Genomic DNA, 19,155 nt, shown 5'->3' on the forward strand with positions numbered 1-19,155 from the left:
TAACATTTTACTACATTTGCTTTTTCTCTCTCTTTTTTTTTTTATGGCTAAATCATTTTAAAGTTAGTGCAAAAATAATGACGTTTGATCTCTAAGAACTTCACCATACATCCTCTAAGAATAAGGCTTTTCCCTTGAATAGCCATAATAACCATTATCATACGTATGAAAATAAACAGTTTTCTAAAACTGTTTGGTATTCAGTCCGTATTCACATTTCCCCAACTATTCTAAACAAATGTTTTTAGCTTTTTTCTTTCAATTTAAGACCCAGGCAGGATTCACAGCATTGCATTTAATTATCTCTTTAGTCTGCCTTTTGTTTTCTTTCATTTTTCATGGCATTGACTAAGTTTTTGACTAGGCCAATGCAGTGATCTTGTGGGAAGTCCTGCATTTTACATTTGTCCAGTGTTTCCTCATGATTAGATTTATGGTAAATATTTTTGGCTGTGCTATGAGTGTGAGCACAGCAATAGGAACTTAATGTCAGATTTATCCCTTTACTGGTGATGCCAAGTTTGGTCACTTGTTTAAGGTGGTCACCATCAAATTACTCCAGTGAAAAAGCCCATTTCTCTCTCCCCTTTTGTGACTAAGTGATCAGTGAAATGATGGCTTGAGTCTGTGTGAATGTCCAACACTCTAGCCATATTATGATCCTTGCCTGCATCATTTTGTTAGACTCTTCTACATTTACTAGCTAGCATTCTTCTGGAAAGAAGAGGCATTCTTTTTCTTTAAGTATCACTGTGGAATCATGGATTTCTTTTCTTTTTTTTTTTATTTAATGTATCATAATCCGTTATCACTATTCTTTTATGGTGATCACTTCAAGTCATATGGAGCCACTTCAAGTCAGTTTCTGTGTCCTCTGCACATAGCTTTCATTACTCTCAATCATATAAAATTTGAGGAGAAACAAATCCAGAAAACTAAATCCCAGGCATCCTAATCATGATCCAAGTAATCTTTCTAGGTTTTGGGGTACCATCTTCTTTGGGGTTCAACTTTTTCTTTTTTTGTCCCCAGTTTCTCATACTCATTTTATAGTGCTCTGGTTTCCATTATGTGTTTTTTCCACTCAGCCAGACTCCAACTTTTTACTGTTTGATTCCCTTCCTCTGTAGTTTTTCTTTCTTTCAGAAAACATTCCTGTGTCTTTTTCCCCTTTGCCAACCTTTCCCTTTTCTGCTTTCTTCAGCCTTCTCCTTCCCAAGCCATTCCTTTCATTTCCGTTTTCTAATTCCCCTGCTATTTCCTCTGAATATCCCATTTGTATTAATTTGCTAAAGCTGTTGGAATGCAATATACCAGAAATGAATGGAATGGCTTTTAAAATGGGAATTTATTAAGTTGCAAGTTTACAGTTCTAAGGCCATGAGATTATGCAAACTAAGGCATCCAGAGAAAGATACCGATACTCCAAAGAAAGGCCAATGTCTGCTGGTCCTTGTTCCTGATTCTATTGCTTCTAGCTTCTGATATCAGTGGTTTCCTCTCTAAGCATCTGTGGGCCTTCACTTAGCTCCTCTGGGAAATAGCTCTGGGTTTTGGCTTGTGTAATATCTCATGGGAAGGCACATGGTGATGTCTGCTGGGCTCTGCCCATGTCTAGGCATCTGCTCTCCAAGTTGGTACTCCATGTATCTCCAAACATCCGTGTTTCTGTCCGCTCTGAAGCAACTCTTCTCCAAGGGTCTACATCTGAAGTGTCTCTAAAATGTTTCCCCTTTTAAAGGACTCTAGTAAACTAATCAAGGCTCACTTTGAATGGGTAGAGTCACATCTCCATCTAATCAAAAGATCACACCCACAAATTGCATAGGTCATCCTCCTTGGAAAGAATCTAATCAAAGGTTTCCACCCTAAACAATAGGTCTGGCCTCACAAGATTGGATCAGGATTAAACTGGCTTTTCTGGGATATATAATAGTTTAAAACCAGCAACACCTTTGAGTCCTAATTTTTTCACCACCAGAGTTCCCCTCTGTCAATTTTCAATCATAGACTCATTGAAAAAATTATATATACCAGATTGCATTTATTTTTCCCAAGCAAAGCCATTTGTAATTGTTGATTTGAGCTTTATTCAGTATGAGATAACAAATGCCCCCACACTGAGAAATGTAATTAAAGCCAAAGCTAGGAAACCTGATACTTTAGTTAGGCCTCTTAACATTACTGGGGAATTACAATTCAGGTTCCTGTATTTGAGACATTGAGATTAGCTCACACCAGTGTTCATGTCGGCCTACCTACGCCTACACCGTTGGGCTTGCAACCACGGGCCCAGCCTCTTTTGTCACTTTCCAGTTGGATTGTCAGGCTCCTCCAGTTTTTTCATGCCCACAACTCTCAAAAGCCTCTGTTGCCAGGGCTTTCCACTGCAATGACCAGAGTTTGTATTCGGTTTATAGGATAGTAACTGTAGGTGACTGGAAAATATTTTATTTGCCTCAGCAATTTCTCCTGAGATTGTCCTTCCTCTGAAGACTTCGCTATATCCTAAAGAGACATATGTTTTCCTAATGTAGGGTTTTTCTTATCCCCTGCCTTCCTGTTCATATCATTAATTTTTATCTTCCCATCTTAGAACTAGGATTTCCTGACTGTAATGGTCTGTGAACTTCTAAGTGCATTTCATTGTCATTAGACAAAATTCAGTAAATACTGATGAGCAAAAAATTCTAATAGCTAACATTTTGGGGGCTTTTACTGTGGGTTAAAACTGACAGTTCTGAGAGGTTGGGTTTGTGTTATCCTTATTTTGCAGGCAAGTAAAACAGACTCAAGGTTAAATCACTGGCTTAGGGTCATTAAACCAGAGGTGAAACTTCATTATATATCCTTTAGGGCATTTTCTGTTTACAAATATATATATATATATATATATACACACACACACACACATAAATGGTATCATATTGTATATCGACCCTTTTGTCCCCACGTACCATGTCCATCTTTCTATGTCAATAAATACACTTCAACAGCATTCTTTTTAATCCAGTGTCCTTCTGTTTCCTCTTCTCCCGGCCCTGTCCCAGGATCGACGAGAACGTGCTGGGAGCCCAGCTGGATGTTGATGCTGCCCACTCAGAGATCCTCAAGTACTTCCAGTCAGTCACCTCCAACCGGTGGCTCATGGTCAAAATCTTCCTCATCCTCATTGTCTTCTTCATCATCTTTGTGGTCTTCCTTGCCTGAATCCTCTCCACTCTGAGGCACTCCATGGGGGGTTGAAGCCCACCTGGGGGGGCAGGTGGCCATTGCTGCCACTGAGCCTGTACAGGGTGCTTGGAAGAAAGGCCCTGTTTCCCTGGAACTGCTAAGAATGGCCACTGCCCCTTGATCCTCCAACCATGTTTTGCCTCTGGCTATCCTGCCTCTCCCCTAACACCCCCAGACCCACAAACCACACAGGGTTCTGGTTTTGGACTCTGTTGTGAAGTGGCTGGAAGGGAGCAGAGGCTAGCTGGGGGCCAGTGGGGAGGCTGCCTCCACTAGGAAATTTTTATAAACCCCCCACAGCCTCTCTGAAAAGAAACTGGGAGCAAGGGGAAGTGATGACCTTCCCTGCCTTCTGAGAGTGAGGAGAGGAAGAGAAACTGCCCCAGGGACCAACTTTCCCATCTGGGTTAGAACTTGACCTGTTTATTTTTCCTCTCTTCACTAAGTGAGGCAGAGGGCCCTGAGCCCTTTGGCTGCCTGCACAACCCCCCCAACATTGGCTGCTAGTGACTCTCAGAATGCCAAATGCACTGCAGCCTGTTTTCTTCCAATTACAGAAAGACTGTCAGCCTCACTAGCCATGTCGTCATTTCTGGGTGGGAGCGTCGAAGGGCCTACCTAGGCAGTGAGTGGGCTGAGCCCACTGCCCAGTAACGGAACTGAAAGGGATCAGCTAATGGTTCAGAGGGGCCCCACAGCTGACCTTTGCAGCCTTTGGCGTCTGTACCACACAGCTGCCTCCAGCCATGTGATTACAAAGTGCGGTAGCACCTAATTTGAATGGAAACTTCATATCAAAGGAGGAGGGGATTCCCTGATTGGTGGTAACTTCCAGGACTGCCTTGAGCAGCAGTATTTGGACCGGTTTCATCTTAATCCTTTAACCTGTTGGCCCCAATTCAGAGCTCTGTCCGCTGCCAGGAGCGGAAGGTGAATTTGTTCCTGCGGCGGCTGAATCTCTTAGTTCCCATTAAAGTCTTCACCAAATCCAAACTAGTCACAGGAGAATGGAGAGAGACCTGCCCAGAATACCCCCTCTACTAGGAGCTTAATGTGCTTCTTTATCTTTCTTGACCAGGACCCACAACCACACCATTCTGAGATCACTTGAGTGAGTGCCCTGGTTCACACAAAACTCAAGCCGTAGAGACTGCAGTTGGCCATACTCAGCCTGTCCTAGTTCTTTTGGGGGTCTAGGGAAGTCCATGGTTTTTCCACCCCCGGCATTTACAGATTTCCTCTTGTCTTGGCTTCTCTTCCATCGCTTGTACCTCCACCATATACTCAGTCCACATGTGATGTGGGCCTGGCACAGTACACCAGTAGCGATTGGGTTGGTTTGTGAAGAGGAATGTCGCCGAAGCCTGTTATAAATGCAGTCCCATTTAATTGGGCAACTCTCGGAGCATGGTTAAAACAAGTTATTTCACAAGTATTTGTTGTTACTTGGTGCCATGCATGGTACTGGGCCCGGCGCTGGAGAAAAAAGCCATGGAGTTCACATTCTAGAGTTTGATTTCGTGCTTATTAATCCAGTTTACAGAATGGGAAAGAGCCCCAAGGTCAGCAGCCGATAAAGAGCTGAGCCGAGACTTTTAAACACTAGCTGAATTCGGCGAGGTGTCGGTAAGCGATCACTCGCTCCGAGGTCCGGGACTCCCATTCCTCAGTATCCTTTCGGGCCGCCCCTCGTCCGCCTTCCTCTCGGATTTCTGGACTGGAGCACCCCGAGTGCCATTGTTCTGCTCTTTGCTCCGGCACTAACTCTGGAAGTCTGCAGACGGATGAAAGGAGGTGGTGGTGGTAGGCTGGCAGCAAATCCTGGGCTTGGAAAGCTCAGTCGAGCGAGGCGTGGGAGGGACAAGACCCGACTCCTAAGCGTCCGCCTTCTGAAGTGCGCACGCGCAGGCAGGCCCCGCCCCGCCCCGCCCCCAGAGGCTCCGCCCACAACGCCGTGACGTCAGTAGCGCGAGACGTACTTCGCCGAATAAATGCTGTGGCGCCCGGCGTAGAAGCGCTTCGGCCCTTAGCTACTGGTTCAGTTTGGACGTTTGGCGGCTTCCTGGGCAGCGCTTCAGCCTGTCCCTGCCTCTCTCTGTACCATGGCGGACGAAGGGAAGTCGTACAGTGGTAAGTGCTGGCTTTCGGTGGCGAAGCGGAGCGATTTGGTGCCCGGGTGGGCGGCGCCGGCCTAGGCCGCAGCCCCAGGTGATGAGGCCGCTCGCGACCCGAAGTCCGCGGGGAGCGGCGGCGTGGGGCGGGTGGGGCGGGCCGCCGGGGACCAGGCAGCCCGGAAGGGGATCTCGGCCGAACTCGAGGATGGACCCCGGGGTACGCGACTCCGGAGTCCTGGTGTTGTGAGGACCTGCGGCTCGAAGCAAAGTAGTTCAGGGATGGGGTGACGAGAATCCTTTAAACTTTGTGGGTGATTGATGCTGGTCAGTTCAGTTTGGCGACCAGACTCTTTTAATGTGAGTGACTCAGTGCTCGCTCTTGGGCTGTCCTGGTACCCTATCTCCTACCGCGACTAAATGAGGACCTGCGGCTCTCATTTAGTATTTTAGCTTTTTTACACACCGTCTCAATGTTCTAGTCCGCCTGAGTTTTAGTTCAGTGTTGTGGTCAGGGTCTCTAGGCAGCCGAGGTTTGCATCCTCGTTCGACTAGGTCAAGCTTTAGTGAGTTACTTAAATTCTCAGACCTCATTTTCCACCTCTTTAATGAGGGTAGAAGCAACAGCTACCTTCAAAGGTGTGTGTGTGTGTGTGAGAGAGAGAGTATGTGTGTGTTTAAATGAGATCATTTCTATCAAGGGCCTGAAACATAGCACCTGGCAAGGGAGAAAGCTCTCAGTAAATGTTAGCTGCTGTTATCTTTTTTTTTTTTTTCCTAGAGTCCTTTTTGAGGCTCAGTGTCGGCATTAGGCAGACATGTTTAGGCGTCACAGGACTTTTTTAAAGAAACTCCTGTCCACCTAGATTTAAAGAGGGTCATATTCCTGGAGAACATTCCTGGACCCTTGGTTACTAGAGCCTGAGTCTAGGAGTTGTGTCCTGTGTTAAAAGGCATCTCAGGCAGAGGAAAAGGAGCACTCAGGAAATATGAGTAGCAGTATAATAGCAGGGAGATGTTTTAGGTTGGGCAGATTTTGAGTGACATCTGTAACGCACAGGCAGGAGAAATGTAGGTTACTGAGTGCTGATGTAATCATTGTGATTGATTCGTTTTAGGATGTGTCAGAGAATTTGCCTTCCAAAATTTGGGTGGGATTGAGTCGATTTGATAGATTGAGAGAGAACAGTTTGGGTGACTCTCTCAGTCTATCAAATCTTCATTTTTCAGAAACGCTGTGCAGTTTTCCAAGAATTTTTCTGATGTTTCCATCTCGTAGAGAGGGTTCTTTCTTCTGGACAGGCAGAGGAATTTGGGTGGAGGTGGCTTCTGTTGTTAGTATGTGTCTCCTCCAATAGTGCAGGATAATAGCTCCTGTAATTGCTGATGATGTATTTTCTAACTTGTGTTCCTGTTTCCAACTCTAGAGCATGATGACCGTGTTAATTTCCCTCAAAGAAGAAAGAAAGGCCGGGGTCCTTTCCGGTGGAAGTGTGGTGAAGGGAATCGTCGGTCTGGACGAGGTGGTTCTGGTGTTCGATCTTCCCGCATTGAGGAAGATGATGGAGATGTACCAATGAGTGATGCCCAAGATGGTCCCCGAGTACGATAGTAAGTGGCCAGTTGATCTGGTTTGAATTTAGTGACACACTAGATGATGCAGCCCTGCAACTGCCCATGTTATTTCTCTTTCCCACTTGGAAGACTGATAAATACTAGATCAGCTTAATGGATGAATAGTTTTAGTTACATCTCTGACAGCAGTGTAGGAAAGTCTTTGAGAAGGCTTAAAGTTGCAAATATGGACTTTTTTTCTCTCTGCTTCCCCCAGCACCCCGTATGCTGCCCGACCCAACCGTCGGGGTGATAATTGGCGTGATCGAGACCGTATCCATGTTACTGTACGGAGAGACAGGGCTTCTTCGGATAGAGGAACGGCTGGCACCAGCCAGGATGGGACCTTGAAGAACTGGTTCAAGATTACAGTGAGTACTTTTGGGAAAGTAGATGGTGCGGCTGAGACTGGGGGCTGGGCCCACGGAGAATGTGTTTAACTCCAGAGAATCAGTCTTTCTGGCTGTGACCTCCACAGTTTGATGCCTGTCCTTTTTGCTGAGGATCAGTATCTTTGAACACCTAAGAGTGGGTTGAAAGAAGGGATAGAAGAGGACAGGGAGGATGGGGGAGGCCCTCAAAAGGTAAGCATGGTAACTGTGGTCAGGAGTTGGAGTAACTCCTCTGGATGTCTCCTTTTGGCTCAGGCCCAGTGTGGAGTTGACCAGGTGTGGGAGTTGGAGTTCCTGGAGTTCTGTGAGGGGTAGGCAATGTATAAATAATATCTTGATACTTTTTTATAACCCAGATTTTTTATCCTTTGGAGAAATAATAATTTTAACTGGACAGAAAGAAGATTAAGGAGTCCATGTATGGCTCAGATAGAAAAACATATGGCTGGTCCTTTCTTTAGAAAATCTTTTAAAGCTTGGCAGAAGGTCTGAAAGGAACCTTCAAGTCTGCTTTTCAGCCTTAGTTGCATATTGTTCCTTTTCTTTCTCTTTCTCTTATTTCTAGATTCCTTACGGCAGAAAATATGACAAGTCATGGCTATTGAACTTGATTCAGAGCAAGTGCCGTGTCCCTTTCACACCCATCGAGGTAAGACAAGGCCTGAGTGGCAGGCTGCCTGGGCATCAGGGAGGGTGGAGGGGGCAAGATAGACAAGTGTTTCTGGGCTCCAGATCTAATCCTGTTATTTCTCTTCTTGCAGTTTCACTATGAGAACAGTCGGGCCCAGTTTTTTGTTGAGGATGCCAGCACTGCTTCTGCATTGAAGGCTGTGAACTATAAGATTTTGGATCGGGAAAATCGACGGGTACATGTGTCAAGGGCCTGGCTTGGTTAGGGGTGGGGATTGGGGTGGCAGGCAGGGACTGGGTATTGGCATTGGTATTTAGGCTCCCCTGGAGTTTACACTCTGCCTTTCATGTCTTCTCTGCAGATATGTATCATCATTAACCCCTCTGCTCCACCCCTTATTGTGCAGAATGAACTGAAACCAGAACAAGTAGAGCAGCTAAAGGTGAGACAGGAGCAGTACTGCTTGTTTTCATCCCTGTCCAGCCATTTCTTGCCCAGCCTGCCTCTCTCCCCACACAACGTCGGTGACCTGTGAACCCTTTTTCTTCCTCTGTAGCTGATCATGAGCAAACGATACGATGGCTCCCAACAAGCGCTTGACCTCAAAGGCCTCCGTTCAGATCCAGGTATGGATGATTGCACAAGTAGAGGCGAAGGGGGAATCCGTCAGGAAGGGAATGTTAAGAGAATGATTTGGTGCTGTATCTGGCCTGGGCAGACCCTCTCAGACTTTCGCTTCCTTCCTTTCTGCTTTCTGAAGATTTGGTGGCCCAGAACATTGATGTGGTGCTGAGTCGTAGAAATTCTATGGTGGCTGCCCTGAGAATCATCGAAGAGAACATTCCTGAGGTGAGGCTCTTGGCCCAGTATTGAGGCTCTGGAAGCACAATGGAATAGATCGGATAGGATCAGGGGGCAGATTTGTCTGGGGTCCTTTTGCTAATGAAACTTCCTTTGAATTCTTCACTCCCCACAGCTGTTGTCATTGAACCTAAGCAACAATAGGCTGTATCGGCTAGATGACCTGTCAAATATCGTGCAAAAGGCACCCAACCTGAAGATCCTAAATCTCTCCGAAAATGAGGTGAGAATCAAGAGCTGGTCCCAGTTACGTTGATGCTTTTTTTTTTTTTTTTAATGTTTAAGCCATTTATTAGACTGGTTTCACAATGCTAACGTCTTAAACATTGAACCCTCAAAATAAAACAGTTAAAATCTTGAATATTATATAGTATTTGAACATCAAATGTATGCCACCACATACTGATTTTAAAATGGACAAGATCCTGGCAACGTGGGACAGAAATCCTGGAATGAGCTGAGACTCAGCCGCAAGGGACTGATAAAAAACCTAGAATGAGCTGAGAATTAACATCAAGGGATTGAGAGAACCTTCTCGACCAAAAAGGGGAAGAGTGAAATGAGACAAAGTGTCAATGGGTGAGAGATTCCAAACAGAGTCGAGAGGTTATCCTGGAGGTTATTCTTATGCGTTAAGTAAATATCACCTTGTTGTTCAAGATGTAGTGGAGAGGCTGGAGGGAACTGCCTGAAAATGTAGAGCTGTGTTACAGTAGCCATGTTTCTTTCTTTTTTTTTTTTTTATTAATTAAAAAAAAAATTAACACATTTAGAAATCATTACATTCTACATATGCAATCAGTAATTCTTAATATCATCACATAGATGTATGATCATCAAGCCATGTTTCTTGATGATGATTGAACAATGATAAAGCTTTCACAATGAGACTCTGTGAATGTGAAAACCTTGTGTCTGATGCTCCTTTTAGCTACTGTATCAACAGAAGAGTAGAACATATGGAATAAAAATAAATAATGGGGGGAACAAATGTTAAAATAAATTTAGTTTGAAATGCTAGTGGTAAATGAAAGCGAGGGGTAAGGGGTATGGTATGTATAATCTTTTTTTTTCTCTATTATAGTTTTATTTCTTTTTCTGTTTTCTTTTTATTTTTCTAAATCAATGCAAATGTTCTAAGAAATGATGAATATGCAACTATGTGATGATATTAAGAATTACTGATTTATATGTAGAATGGAATGATATCTTAATGTTTTGTTAATTTTTTTTAATAAAAAAGTTAAAAAAAAAAAGGACAAGAAATATGAAGTACTCTTTTACCTTCAGAGTATCCACCACAGTTTGCAATTATGTATTTATGTTTCCTTAACACCTAGGAAACAATTATGTTTATTCCATAGCTGTGTGAGGTTCTTTTCTGTCTATCCCCTTCAAATCTACTGTCCACATTGCCTTCTGGTTTATGTTTGGCTTCAACTCATAGGGGCAGCAGCAAGAGATGAGAGGGTAGAAAATAATGAATTTTTTCCTTCAATGTCTTAATTTACAAAAGGTATGGAGGAAAATTACATATTAATGGTAGCTTGTTAACATGGGCTGAAGTTTAATATATTTACTACTAAAAATTATTCATATAAAGTTGTGTTTAATCATCACGGATTTCATATACGATCTCTGCCAGCTTTTTTTGGATCATAGTACTTGTGATAAAATTGTCTAACCACTGCCAGTTAATTTGTGATAAAGTAGCTAAGCACTATGGGACAGCTTCAGTGACTTACGAACAGCAGGAAAAACATGCCAGCTGTGGAATTATCTTCAGGAGATGAGCAAGATACTTTAAAATATATATATATTCCAAGTTTACAGTTTCTTTTAAAATACACATGCACATGCAAACATCCCAGTTGTGTTTTTGATGAAGCGGATAGAGGTAGGGCAGGTTTGCCTGGTGAAGGCAGGAGATGGTGGAGGGAAGTAGAGATAAGGGTAGAGATTGAGTGTAAGGGGGATCCAGCTGGTTCTTTTTACCAGGGTCTTGTTTTCCTCATCTCTCCAATCTTTGCAGTTGAAGTCAGAGTGGGAGTTGGACAAGATAAAAGGGCTGAAGCTAGAAGAGCTGTGGCTTGATGGAAACCCCCTGTGTGACGCATTCCGAGACCAGTTTACCTACATCAGGTCAGTTGTAGCCTCTGTCTCCCCTCCTGGGGACCTTCACCCCCTAGGAGGCTGAGCTAATGCACCCTGACCAGTGCCCGTCTGCAGGAGATGTGCAGCCCTGAGCTGGAACACCTGTCCTTTGGGAAGATCACGTGCTCCTCCCTTTTGTCTGTCCCTTTCTCCCAGCTTTGTCCCATGGTTCTCTTTCCTTCCTTCTCACCTGCCTACCTATTTGCTTGGTTCCGTGGCCTTTTTCTTTCCTTCTTGCACACAGCCTTTTCTAGACTCTCCCCATCCTGTGGTTTCTATCATGACCTGGGGGTTTCTTGTACATGTCCCATACATGGCGTTGCCTTGTGCCAAGAGCCTGGTAACCCTGGGCTGAGAAAGCCTCCCTCTCCAGGACTTCCGCTGAGATGGGCCTTTCCTCCTTTGTCCTGTGATGGCCCCTCTTGCCCTTATGCCAAGAGGGACCCCCTTCTAATGTTCACTTGCCCAAGGCTGTTGCCAGGGCTTTCCCACCCATGCTGAGGTGGAGGCCTCCTGGGAGCTGGTGCCATGCAGTCTGTCTCTTGCCCAAAGCTATGAACTGGGCCCTCCCTGGAGAAGAAACCTGGGTTCCCTAAGACATGTGACCAGAGCCGGGGCCCCGCCAGTAGGCGAGGGAATCCCAAGGCAGGTGCTGGGCGTGGAGGCCACGGGGGCATAGGCTGTCGAGGAGACGGATCTGACCCTCTTGGGGGGCGTTGCCCCTCCCTCACTTGCACACTTCACATCACCCTGTTTGGCCCCGGAGGATGGCTGGTTAGCCAGAGACGGGTAAGATTCCTCAGGGAAGGAACAACCTAAGACAGGCACAGTCGCAGAGGGGCCATCAGGAGAGAACTTGGGGGCCAACAGAGGTGGGGCACAGACCCTCACCCCCCCAACTTTGCAGGGGCCTGAACCCTCACCCCTTCTGAGGGAGGTCTCCTGCCCCCATGGCTACTTTGTTTCCCACGCCCAGCTCATATCGGGACCCAGGTAGCAGACAGAGACCTGGCCAAACAGCAGCTTCCTATGCACCACAGCCAAGATTTGTTTCCCATTTTTACCATAAGAAAAGGGGCAGCTGAAGGAAAGGGCTGTGTTAGGGTGCCTTTCCCCCTTCTTTTTCCTCTTTGTTTTTTTCCTAAATGCCTCCTTGCCTTGTAGTTCTTTTCCTTTTTCTTTGCTTTCTCTACTCCTTTATATCTTCCCCTCTCTCCCTTGTCCTGGCCCCATTCTACCTTTTCTCTCTCTCTCTCCTCCTTTTCCTTCCCTTCTTCTTCCTTTGCGTCCCCTCTTCCTGAGCCCCACCCTGCTCATCTCCCTGTCCCAACATCCTGTGCCATCCCTGTGGTGTGTCCTGGTCTTGGCCATGGCCAGACCTGGCAGAACTGTGATGGATACCAGTTGAGGCAGCGGAGCCCCTGGGCTCTCACCCCATTCCCTCCTCCCGGGGCTGCACAGGTGAGTAGGTGGAAGGTAAGGGGGGCAGGGAGGGGAAGGAGGTCCTGGGCTTAAAGCCTGGGCTTAGAGTGCTGCCGCTTTGGGCACTTGGGGTCCGAGAGAGAGCGAGAATCAGCCTTCAAGGCAGTCCCAGAGGGGGTGGGGAGCCAAGGCCATTTCTTCCCTGAGCTCAGAGGCTAGAGAGGAATGGGGGGATGAGCAGGATGGGCCGGGCTGTCCCTCGGGTGTTGGTGTATTTGCTCCTAGAGCAGCCCAGGAGGCACGATGGCTCTGAAGCATCACTCACTTCTGTCCCGTTCTTGACAGCGCCATTCGCGAACGATTTCCCAAGTTATTACGCCTGGTAAGTCCATAACTGTTTTCATTCTTTTCTGACAAGCATGCATCTCCTGCCTCCAGGGTTTTCACTAACATGCTTTTGTAAAACAATTTGGGGACAGGGACCTCTCTGAGAATCTGACAATGGCTGTAATCCTTCTCTAATAAATGCCTATAAGAGAAAGTTGCATGTATTCCTGGCCCCTGACCGTGGTACTGCCCCCTGTATTTGCCATGCTTCCTTACACACTTGATCTCTGATCCCTCACTCTTAGATCTTCCATTTACTAACTCATCCAGCCTTTATCCTCTGGTTTACATTGCTAACTTTCACTTTCTTACCTTCTTTCCCCAGGATGGCCATGAGTTACCCCCGCCAATTACCTTTGATGTTGAAGCGCCCACGATGCTACCAGCCTGCAAGGTGAGAAGGTGGAACAGTCCGAACTTGTGGATGGGGAGAGAGTATTGGTTACATGATTCTGACATTGCATCTGTTTGATTCCAGGGAAGCCACTTTGGAACAGACAACCTGAAGAGCCTGGTCCTACACTTCCTGCAGCAGTGAGTATCCAAGGGCCCTGACAGTGGGGGAGAGCTGGGGGTGGTCCAAGCCCGACTCACTCCAGGAAGCTTTGGGCTCCCCTTATGGTTCTAGACTGTGGAGCTCAGATTTTCCCTCTTGGTTTCCCCACAGGTACTATGCAATTTACGACTCTGGAGACCGGCAGGGGCTCCTGGATGCCTACCACGACGGGGCCTGCTGCTCCCTCAGCATTCCTTCCACTCCCCAGAATCCCCCCCGGTGAGTATCACGTTCCATCCACCGGGGATTCCCAGCAGATGTACACGAGAGACCGACCAGCACCTGCTTGTGTCCACACCTCTCTGACCACCACCCCTTGTTGTCTTTTACCCCCAGAAGCAACTTGGCTGAGTACTTCAAGGATAATAGGAATGTGAAGAAACTGAAAGACCCTAGTAAGTGTGCAACGTGAGCAAAGCAGGATGGGAGAAGGGGCTGGGGGTGAATGAGTCATGGAGCTCAGGTGCATGTGGCAGCCCCTGACCTTGTTTTTTCTCCACCATCCACAGCCCTGAGGTTCCAGCTACTGAAGCACACACGCCTCAACGTCGTTGCCTTCCTCAATGAGTTGCCCAAAACTCAGCATGACATCAATTCCTTCGTGGTCGACATCAGTGCCCAGACAGTAAGTACCTGTGTTTCTTCACTGACAAACAGACCTAGCATTTGGGAGTGGAGTAAGGGGTGACGGGGGTGGGGGGGCGTTCAGCTCCGTCTGGGAAGCCGACATTATAATGGTTGCGTCTTCTCTTTCAGAGCACTTTGTTGTGTTTTTCTGTTAATGGAGTCTTCAAGGAAGGTGAGAATCTTTTTTCCTGAGTTTGCCCAGTCATCTCTCTCTAGCTAGACTTTCTCATCATTCTCAGCTTCCCAACCAGTACCTTCTCTCTCCTTTTCTTCCCAAGCTATCGTGGTCTGGTCTCTTCTTTCCACCTATCTTTCCTGTCCTGGGATATGGCAAAAGCCTGGCGATAAGGAGGATTCAGGCTTTGGAGATGGTCTTGAGTTTCCATCCCAGCCTTGATTATGTGTCTGTGGGCAAGTTATGTTCCTTCTGAGCCTCAGCTTCTTTATTTGTGGGGTTAGTGATAGCCATCCCATAGTGCTGGTTTGGGGAATAAATGAAGTGACTTAAAACATGCTTGACACAGGCCTGGTGCAGAGGGCTCTATCAGTGGGATATTTGGTGTTGCTGTTTTCTCCTTGACCTCTTGACACTTCGCCTCACCTCTGTGCTCCTGTACAATCGTCCCTGTCTGGCCGACATAGGGTTCTTTGTTTCCAGTTTGACCATGATTCAAGAATTTGTTTATAAACATAAAGCAGGAGCGTCTCTCATTGTCGCTGTCATTGTTATCACTGCAGTGGATGGAAAGCCTCGGGATTCTTTGCGAGCCTTCACCCGGACATTCATCGCTGTTCCTGCCAGCAATTCAGGGTAAGCATTCTGTTTACTGTCTTGGGCACCAATTACCAGTTTATGTTAATTGGAGTTGGAGTCAGTCTTGAAGATATTTTCAGAATCTCAGAAAGGCGAGCAGAAATAAGAGGAGGCAGCTAACAGTGGTTGAAAGTCAGACTGTCTGGGTTTTTTCATCCTAACCCCACCACCTCTAGCTGAAAATTGGTATCACAGTAGGGGTTTCCGAAGTTTGCTCATATCGCACATTTCCAAGGCTTCCTACTTGCCATGAAGATAAATGAACTGTCCTTGGGTTGGGGAAGAAGATATAATTCTTGTGTGTTGGGTACATATCCTTCCAAACATGGAGTCTGTGGGAGGTGGTCAACAGTAATATAGGTGATAGCTGAGCATGGGAGATGGGCCTTATGGCATTGAAAGAATCCGAGTGTTGAGTGTTCGAATAGGAAGGGTGTTGGATGAGTCATCCGGCTGTCCACTTGTCTAAGGTGCCTTTTGTCCCCAAGGCTGTGCATCGTGAATGATGAACTGTTTGTGCGGAACGCCAGTCCCGAAGAGATCCAGAGAGCCTTCGCCATGCCTGCACCCACGCCTTCCTCTAGCCCTGTGCCCACCCTCTCCCCAGAACAACAGGAAATGTTGCAGGCATTCTCTACTCAGTCTGGCATGAACCTCGAGTGGTCCCAGAAGTGAGTCTTGGGCATGCATAGGAGTAGGGGTAAACCGAAGTAGGGAAATAATGAATGAAAGCTCCTGAGATTTTAAAAGACAAAATGTTTTTTAAAAAAGAGAGGTGGTCCATAAGAAATTTGTTGTGTGTTAATTAGCATAACAGATTTTAAAGCCCAAATGAAGTTCCTGTTTATGTACTGTTACAACTTCCTTTTTTTTTTTTTTTTAACTTAGACCTGTCGGTATGAAAACTATGTTGTTACTGACAGCCATTTTACTATTCCTTTGTATCCCATAGTTCATCTGTAGACATTAAGGATTTTTATTAATTTTTCATTTTTTATAAATAGTACACGACGGGGTGCGTGTGCGTATTGTTGGCAGACTTGGACGAGTGTTTCTATAGAGTGGATTCGGAAGTGGTAGTTAGTGGCAGAGCGACTGCATTTTGTTCTTCCTCACTCCAGATGCCTTCAGGATAACGACTGGGACTATGCCAGGTCTGCACAGGTCTTTACTCAACTCAAGGTAAGGTCTGTGAATAATGTGGCTCTGTGGGCCTTCCAGAAGGTGGAGTAAGCTGTGGGAGTAGGGGGTGGCCTCTTGGCTCCACTGATCTTTCCTTGTTTTCCAGGCTGAGGGCAAGATCCCGGAAGTGGCATTTATGAAATGATCGATCCATGGGCCCCAGAAGTCTCCCTGTCCTGTAAATAGTCCTCGGATACTGTTGTCTGGTCTTTGTGGTTGTTGTCGCCTACTCCTCCTGCCCAAGGCCACCTTGTGACTGTGACTGAGGGGGAAGGGCTGCTGGATCCCTCTCCTCACCTGCCTTCTGGAAGACTTCCAGAAGACTGAGCCTCACTGGTGCCAGGAAGCCAAAGCTTACTTTGTAGAACTGACACTAACTACTCGAAGGACTTAGGTGCTTTGTGTACTTACTCCTAGAATCCTTACTTTTTAAGATAAAGGGTGGTATTGTATTTTGTGTCCTGCGAAGTGGTTAATGTAAGCCTTGCCTGAGCATGAGTAGGGTCTGGCCGGAAAAGCAGGCTCAAGTCCTCCAGCCGGCGCTGGTTACCGCCGCGGCTCGGGGCTGACCGCGGATAAACGCGGGAGGGGGGAGGGGAGAGGGCAGGAGGCGGGAGGCGGGAGGGGGAAGGTGGGCCTTGCTGGCAGGAAGTCCCGCCCCGGAAGCGGGGCCCGTGCGGACCATGGCCGCGCCTTGGCGGCGGTGGGCGCTCCCTCTGCTGCTCCTGCACCGGTCACTGCGTGGCGCGGCCCAGCCACGGGACGTGCTGCTTTTCCAGCATGAACGGGGCCGCTTCTTTGCCGTTCTCGGGCTGTTCTGCGCGGGTCAGGGCGTCTTCTGGGCTTCCCTGGCCATAGCAGCCTTGTCCCGACCTCCGGTCCCGATGCGGCTCACAACTCCGGAGGCCCAAAAATCGCCACGGCTTCAACCTGCACTCGGCGCTTTGGCGCTACGGCTTGGCTGTCGGTTGTGGCGCCATTGGTAAGGCTTCCCCCGACGGGAACGGGGTGGGGGGGTGCGGAGGTGACTGCGCACGACCCTCGCTGCTCAGGCAAGGAGAGTGAGGGCTCGCTTCCCTCCTGGAGGAGCAGGAGCAGCGGGCGGGCTACCCCCACAGGAGTGCAGAGGAGTGGCGCACCAGGCCTTGGGAAGAAGTGGCTGACTGGCCGAGCTCTGTCTTCCACTCATTCTACGACCTAGAGCAAGTTACTTATGAGGAAACTGGTTCCAAGCCTCTTTAAAATGGGGATGGATATCTGTAAAGGTCACCGGGAATTAGGGATGGGGAGTACTAAGACAAGGTTTGGGGGCATAAGAATAGCTCAGCTGTTAACTACCACCACCATAATTTCTTATATTCGATGGGCACTGGAAAGGTTTGTGCCTAGCCCCCCAGTGAAAACCCCTCACCCGTCTGTGCTTTCTGCAGGGACCCTGGTGCTCGGGGCTGGTCTTCTCTTCTCCCTCCGTTCTGTCCGTTCAGTGACGCTTCTGGCTGGAGGGCAGCAGGTGACCCTCACCACTCATGCTCCCTTTGGCTTGGGGGCCCATTTCACTGTTCCCCTGCACCAGGTATCCTGCATGGCCCATCGCAATGAAGTCCCTGCCATGTTACCTCTGAAGGTCAAAGGCCGGCGTTTTTACTTCCTCTTGGACAAAGCTGGACACTTCCCCAACATGCAGCTCTTTGACAACACTGTGGGTGCCTACCGGAGCTTGTGAGGGACTGACCTTGGGTCAGTGACCCCTCACAGAGGAGGGATAAACTGAACCTTAGAGACAGGGTGACAACCAGGGTCTCACAAGGGTGCCCAAGATTCATAGACAGCAAATAAAGGGGTAGTCATGCCAAGGGCAGCTGACAGTATCTGTTTAGTGTCCGTTCTTTTCTACTATCCACCCACCTATAGACCTTTAACAATAAGAACTCAAAACCAAGATGAAAGAAGAAAATATTTTGGTGCAAAAATAAAAAGCCACATGAAGAGAAAGGGAGAGGATCAGTTACCATATCTTCCTTGTGGATGGGGCTATGTGGGGGCAGGATTGGAGGCACTTGGGCAATGAGTCTGGCTGCAGAAAACACTGTCTTTGGTTACTCTTCAGAAATGAGGAAAGCATGACTCAAAGAGCATCTGTCTCAGAGCTCCACTCAGGGTTACTGCTCTGCAAAGGCTGGTAAACTTCAAACCTCCTCTGCAGGATCTGGAGCACCAAAATCACACACCACAATACCAGATTCACCCAAGAAGAGGTCTGTGGGAAAGGAGCAGGAGAGTGAGGAGTGGGGCCATCTTAAATGGAGTATTCCCACCCACACACCCCTCTTATCTGTTCTGGCAGGTGATAGACCCTTAGGCCCTCTCAGCTTCTGGCTGCTGGGTCAAACTCAGAGTACACTGGCGACCACCCTCACAGCCACAGACTCATGAATCCCTAGGTCTCCACCCAGTCTTTCATATCACAGGGCCTCACTTCAGCATTGTGTAGGCTTAAGTAAAACTGCAGAGTGGTTCCAGGGGTTGTCCATGGAATTTTCTGGGCTTCAGGGCAGCTGTGAAGTCAAAGAGATAGTTGGTGAGAAAAGGCAGATATCTGTGCTTGGATACCCTTAGAGATAAAAACAACTGAAAGCAAATAAAAAAGGAAGTTATAGTGCCCCTCTGCAGAGGGGTGACCTGCCCTAGCCAGGCCTCCCTTCCTCTCCCATTACCTGATTGTACTGCTCAAGGAGACGATGGAGTTGCAGAAAGAACTGGTGCTATAGCGAAGGATACCGGAGGACACTAAGACCAGGAAGATGGCAATAGCTGAGATAGCAATGCGGAGCCCTATTGGACCTCTACAAGCAGGAGAGAGGAGCCTTATGGTTGAGATAGGACTCTTCCCACTTCGACCTCCAGCCCATAGTGGGAGGCAGCACCTGTGGAAGTCCTGGATACAGCTGCTGCAGACCCAGAACAGAAGCAGGAGGCAGCAGAGAGCTGAAAAGCCAGTGGCTCCAGCCACAAAGTAGCAGACGGAGGGGCAGGATAAAACCAATTTGGAACCGTTTAAAGTGGCCACACCATACAGGGGCAGCTGCCACCAAAGGAGCCCTGTGGAGAGAAGCTGCTGAATTCTGAATTTCAATTACTGCCTCTGGACGCAGGCTTGTGGCAGGTATTTG

The 19,155-nt window shown here is 47.5% G+C and overlaps 4 protein-coding genes across 9 annotated transcripts in view; 3 read left to right on the forward strand and 1 right to left on the reverse strand.

Annotated features, from left to right (window-relative positions):
* STX5 (syntaxin 5) overlaps positions 1-3,808 on the forward strand; it is a 32,788-nt gene extending 28,980 nt beyond the window's left edge. For all 4 annotated transcript variants that reach the window (XM_077115938.1, XM_077115940.1, XM_077115939.1 and 1 more), the window contains exon 11: positions 3,051-3,808. In XM_077115938.1, the coding sequence (XP_076972053.1) occupies positions 3,051-3,210 (160 nt within the window). In that variant the 3' untranslated portion in view covers positions 3,211-3,808. The remainder of the gene's footprint in view (positions 1-3,050) is intronic.
* Positions 3,809-5,191: 1,383 nt separating this feature from the next.
* On the forward strand, positions 5,192-16,437 carry NXF1 (nuclear RNA export factor 1). 3 transcript variants are annotated; one of them, XM_077115929.1, is made up of 21 exons: positions 5,192-5,364; positions 6,773-6,956; positions 7,177-7,330; positions 7,917-8,000; positions 8,113-8,217; positions 8,344-8,424; positions 8,539-8,608; positions 8,743-8,831; positions 8,959-9,066; positions 10,876-10,985; positions 12,765-12,801; positions 13,132-13,200; positions 13,285-13,340; positions 13,474-13,581; positions 13,699-13,757; positions 13,872-13,987; positions 14,119-14,161; positions 14,728-14,800; positions 15,292-15,474; positions 15,925-15,985; positions 16,092-16,437. In XM_077115929.1, the coding sequence occupies exons 1-21, from the start codon at positions 5,337-5,339 to the stop codon at positions 16,128-16,130; spliced, it is 1,857 nt and encodes a 618-aa protein (XP_076972044.1). In that variant the 5' UTR covers positions 5,192-5,336; the 3' UTR covers positions 16,131-16,437. The 3 variants fall into 3 exon arrangements, with proteins under 3 accessions (XP_076972044.1, XP_076972045.1, XP_076972046.1); XM_077115931.1 differs by lacking the exon at positions 5,192-5,364 and adding an exon at positions 5,522-5,705; XM_077115930.1 differs by lacking the exons at positions 15,925-15,985; positions 16,092-16,437 and adding an exon at positions 15,808-15,918.
* A 209-nt stretch (positions 16,438-16,646) lies between these two features.
* On the forward strand, positions 16,647-17,848 carry TMEM223 (transmembrane protein 223). The gene is given in 3 exon segments (XM_077115948.1): positions 16,647-16,893; positions 16,895-16,967; positions 17,416-17,848. Coding segments are annotated over 3 exon segments (591 nt in total). The 5' UTR covers positions 16,647-16,668; the 3' UTR covers positions 17,709-17,848.
* Positions 17,849-17,926: 78 nt separating this feature from the next.
* Positions 17,927-19,112, reverse strand: TMEM179B (transmembrane protein 179B; the record flags this gene model as incomplete). The annotated part of the gene is made up of 3 exons (XM_077114832.1): positions 17,927-18,242; positions 18,462-18,540; positions 18,700-19,112. Coding segments are annotated over 3 exons (624 nt in total), but the record flags the coding sequence as incomplete, so codon positions are not given.
* Between the last annotated feature and the right edge of the window lie 43 nt (positions 19,113-19,155).

The sequence above is a fragment of the Tamandua tetradactyla genome, chromosome 9 (assembly GCF_023851605.1).
Source record: "Tamandua tetradactyla isolate mTamTet1 chromosome 9, mTamTet1.pri, whole genome shotgun sequence".
NCBI lineage: Eukaryota > Metazoa > Chordata > Mammalia > Pilosa > Myrmecophagidae > Tamandua > Tamandua tetradactyla.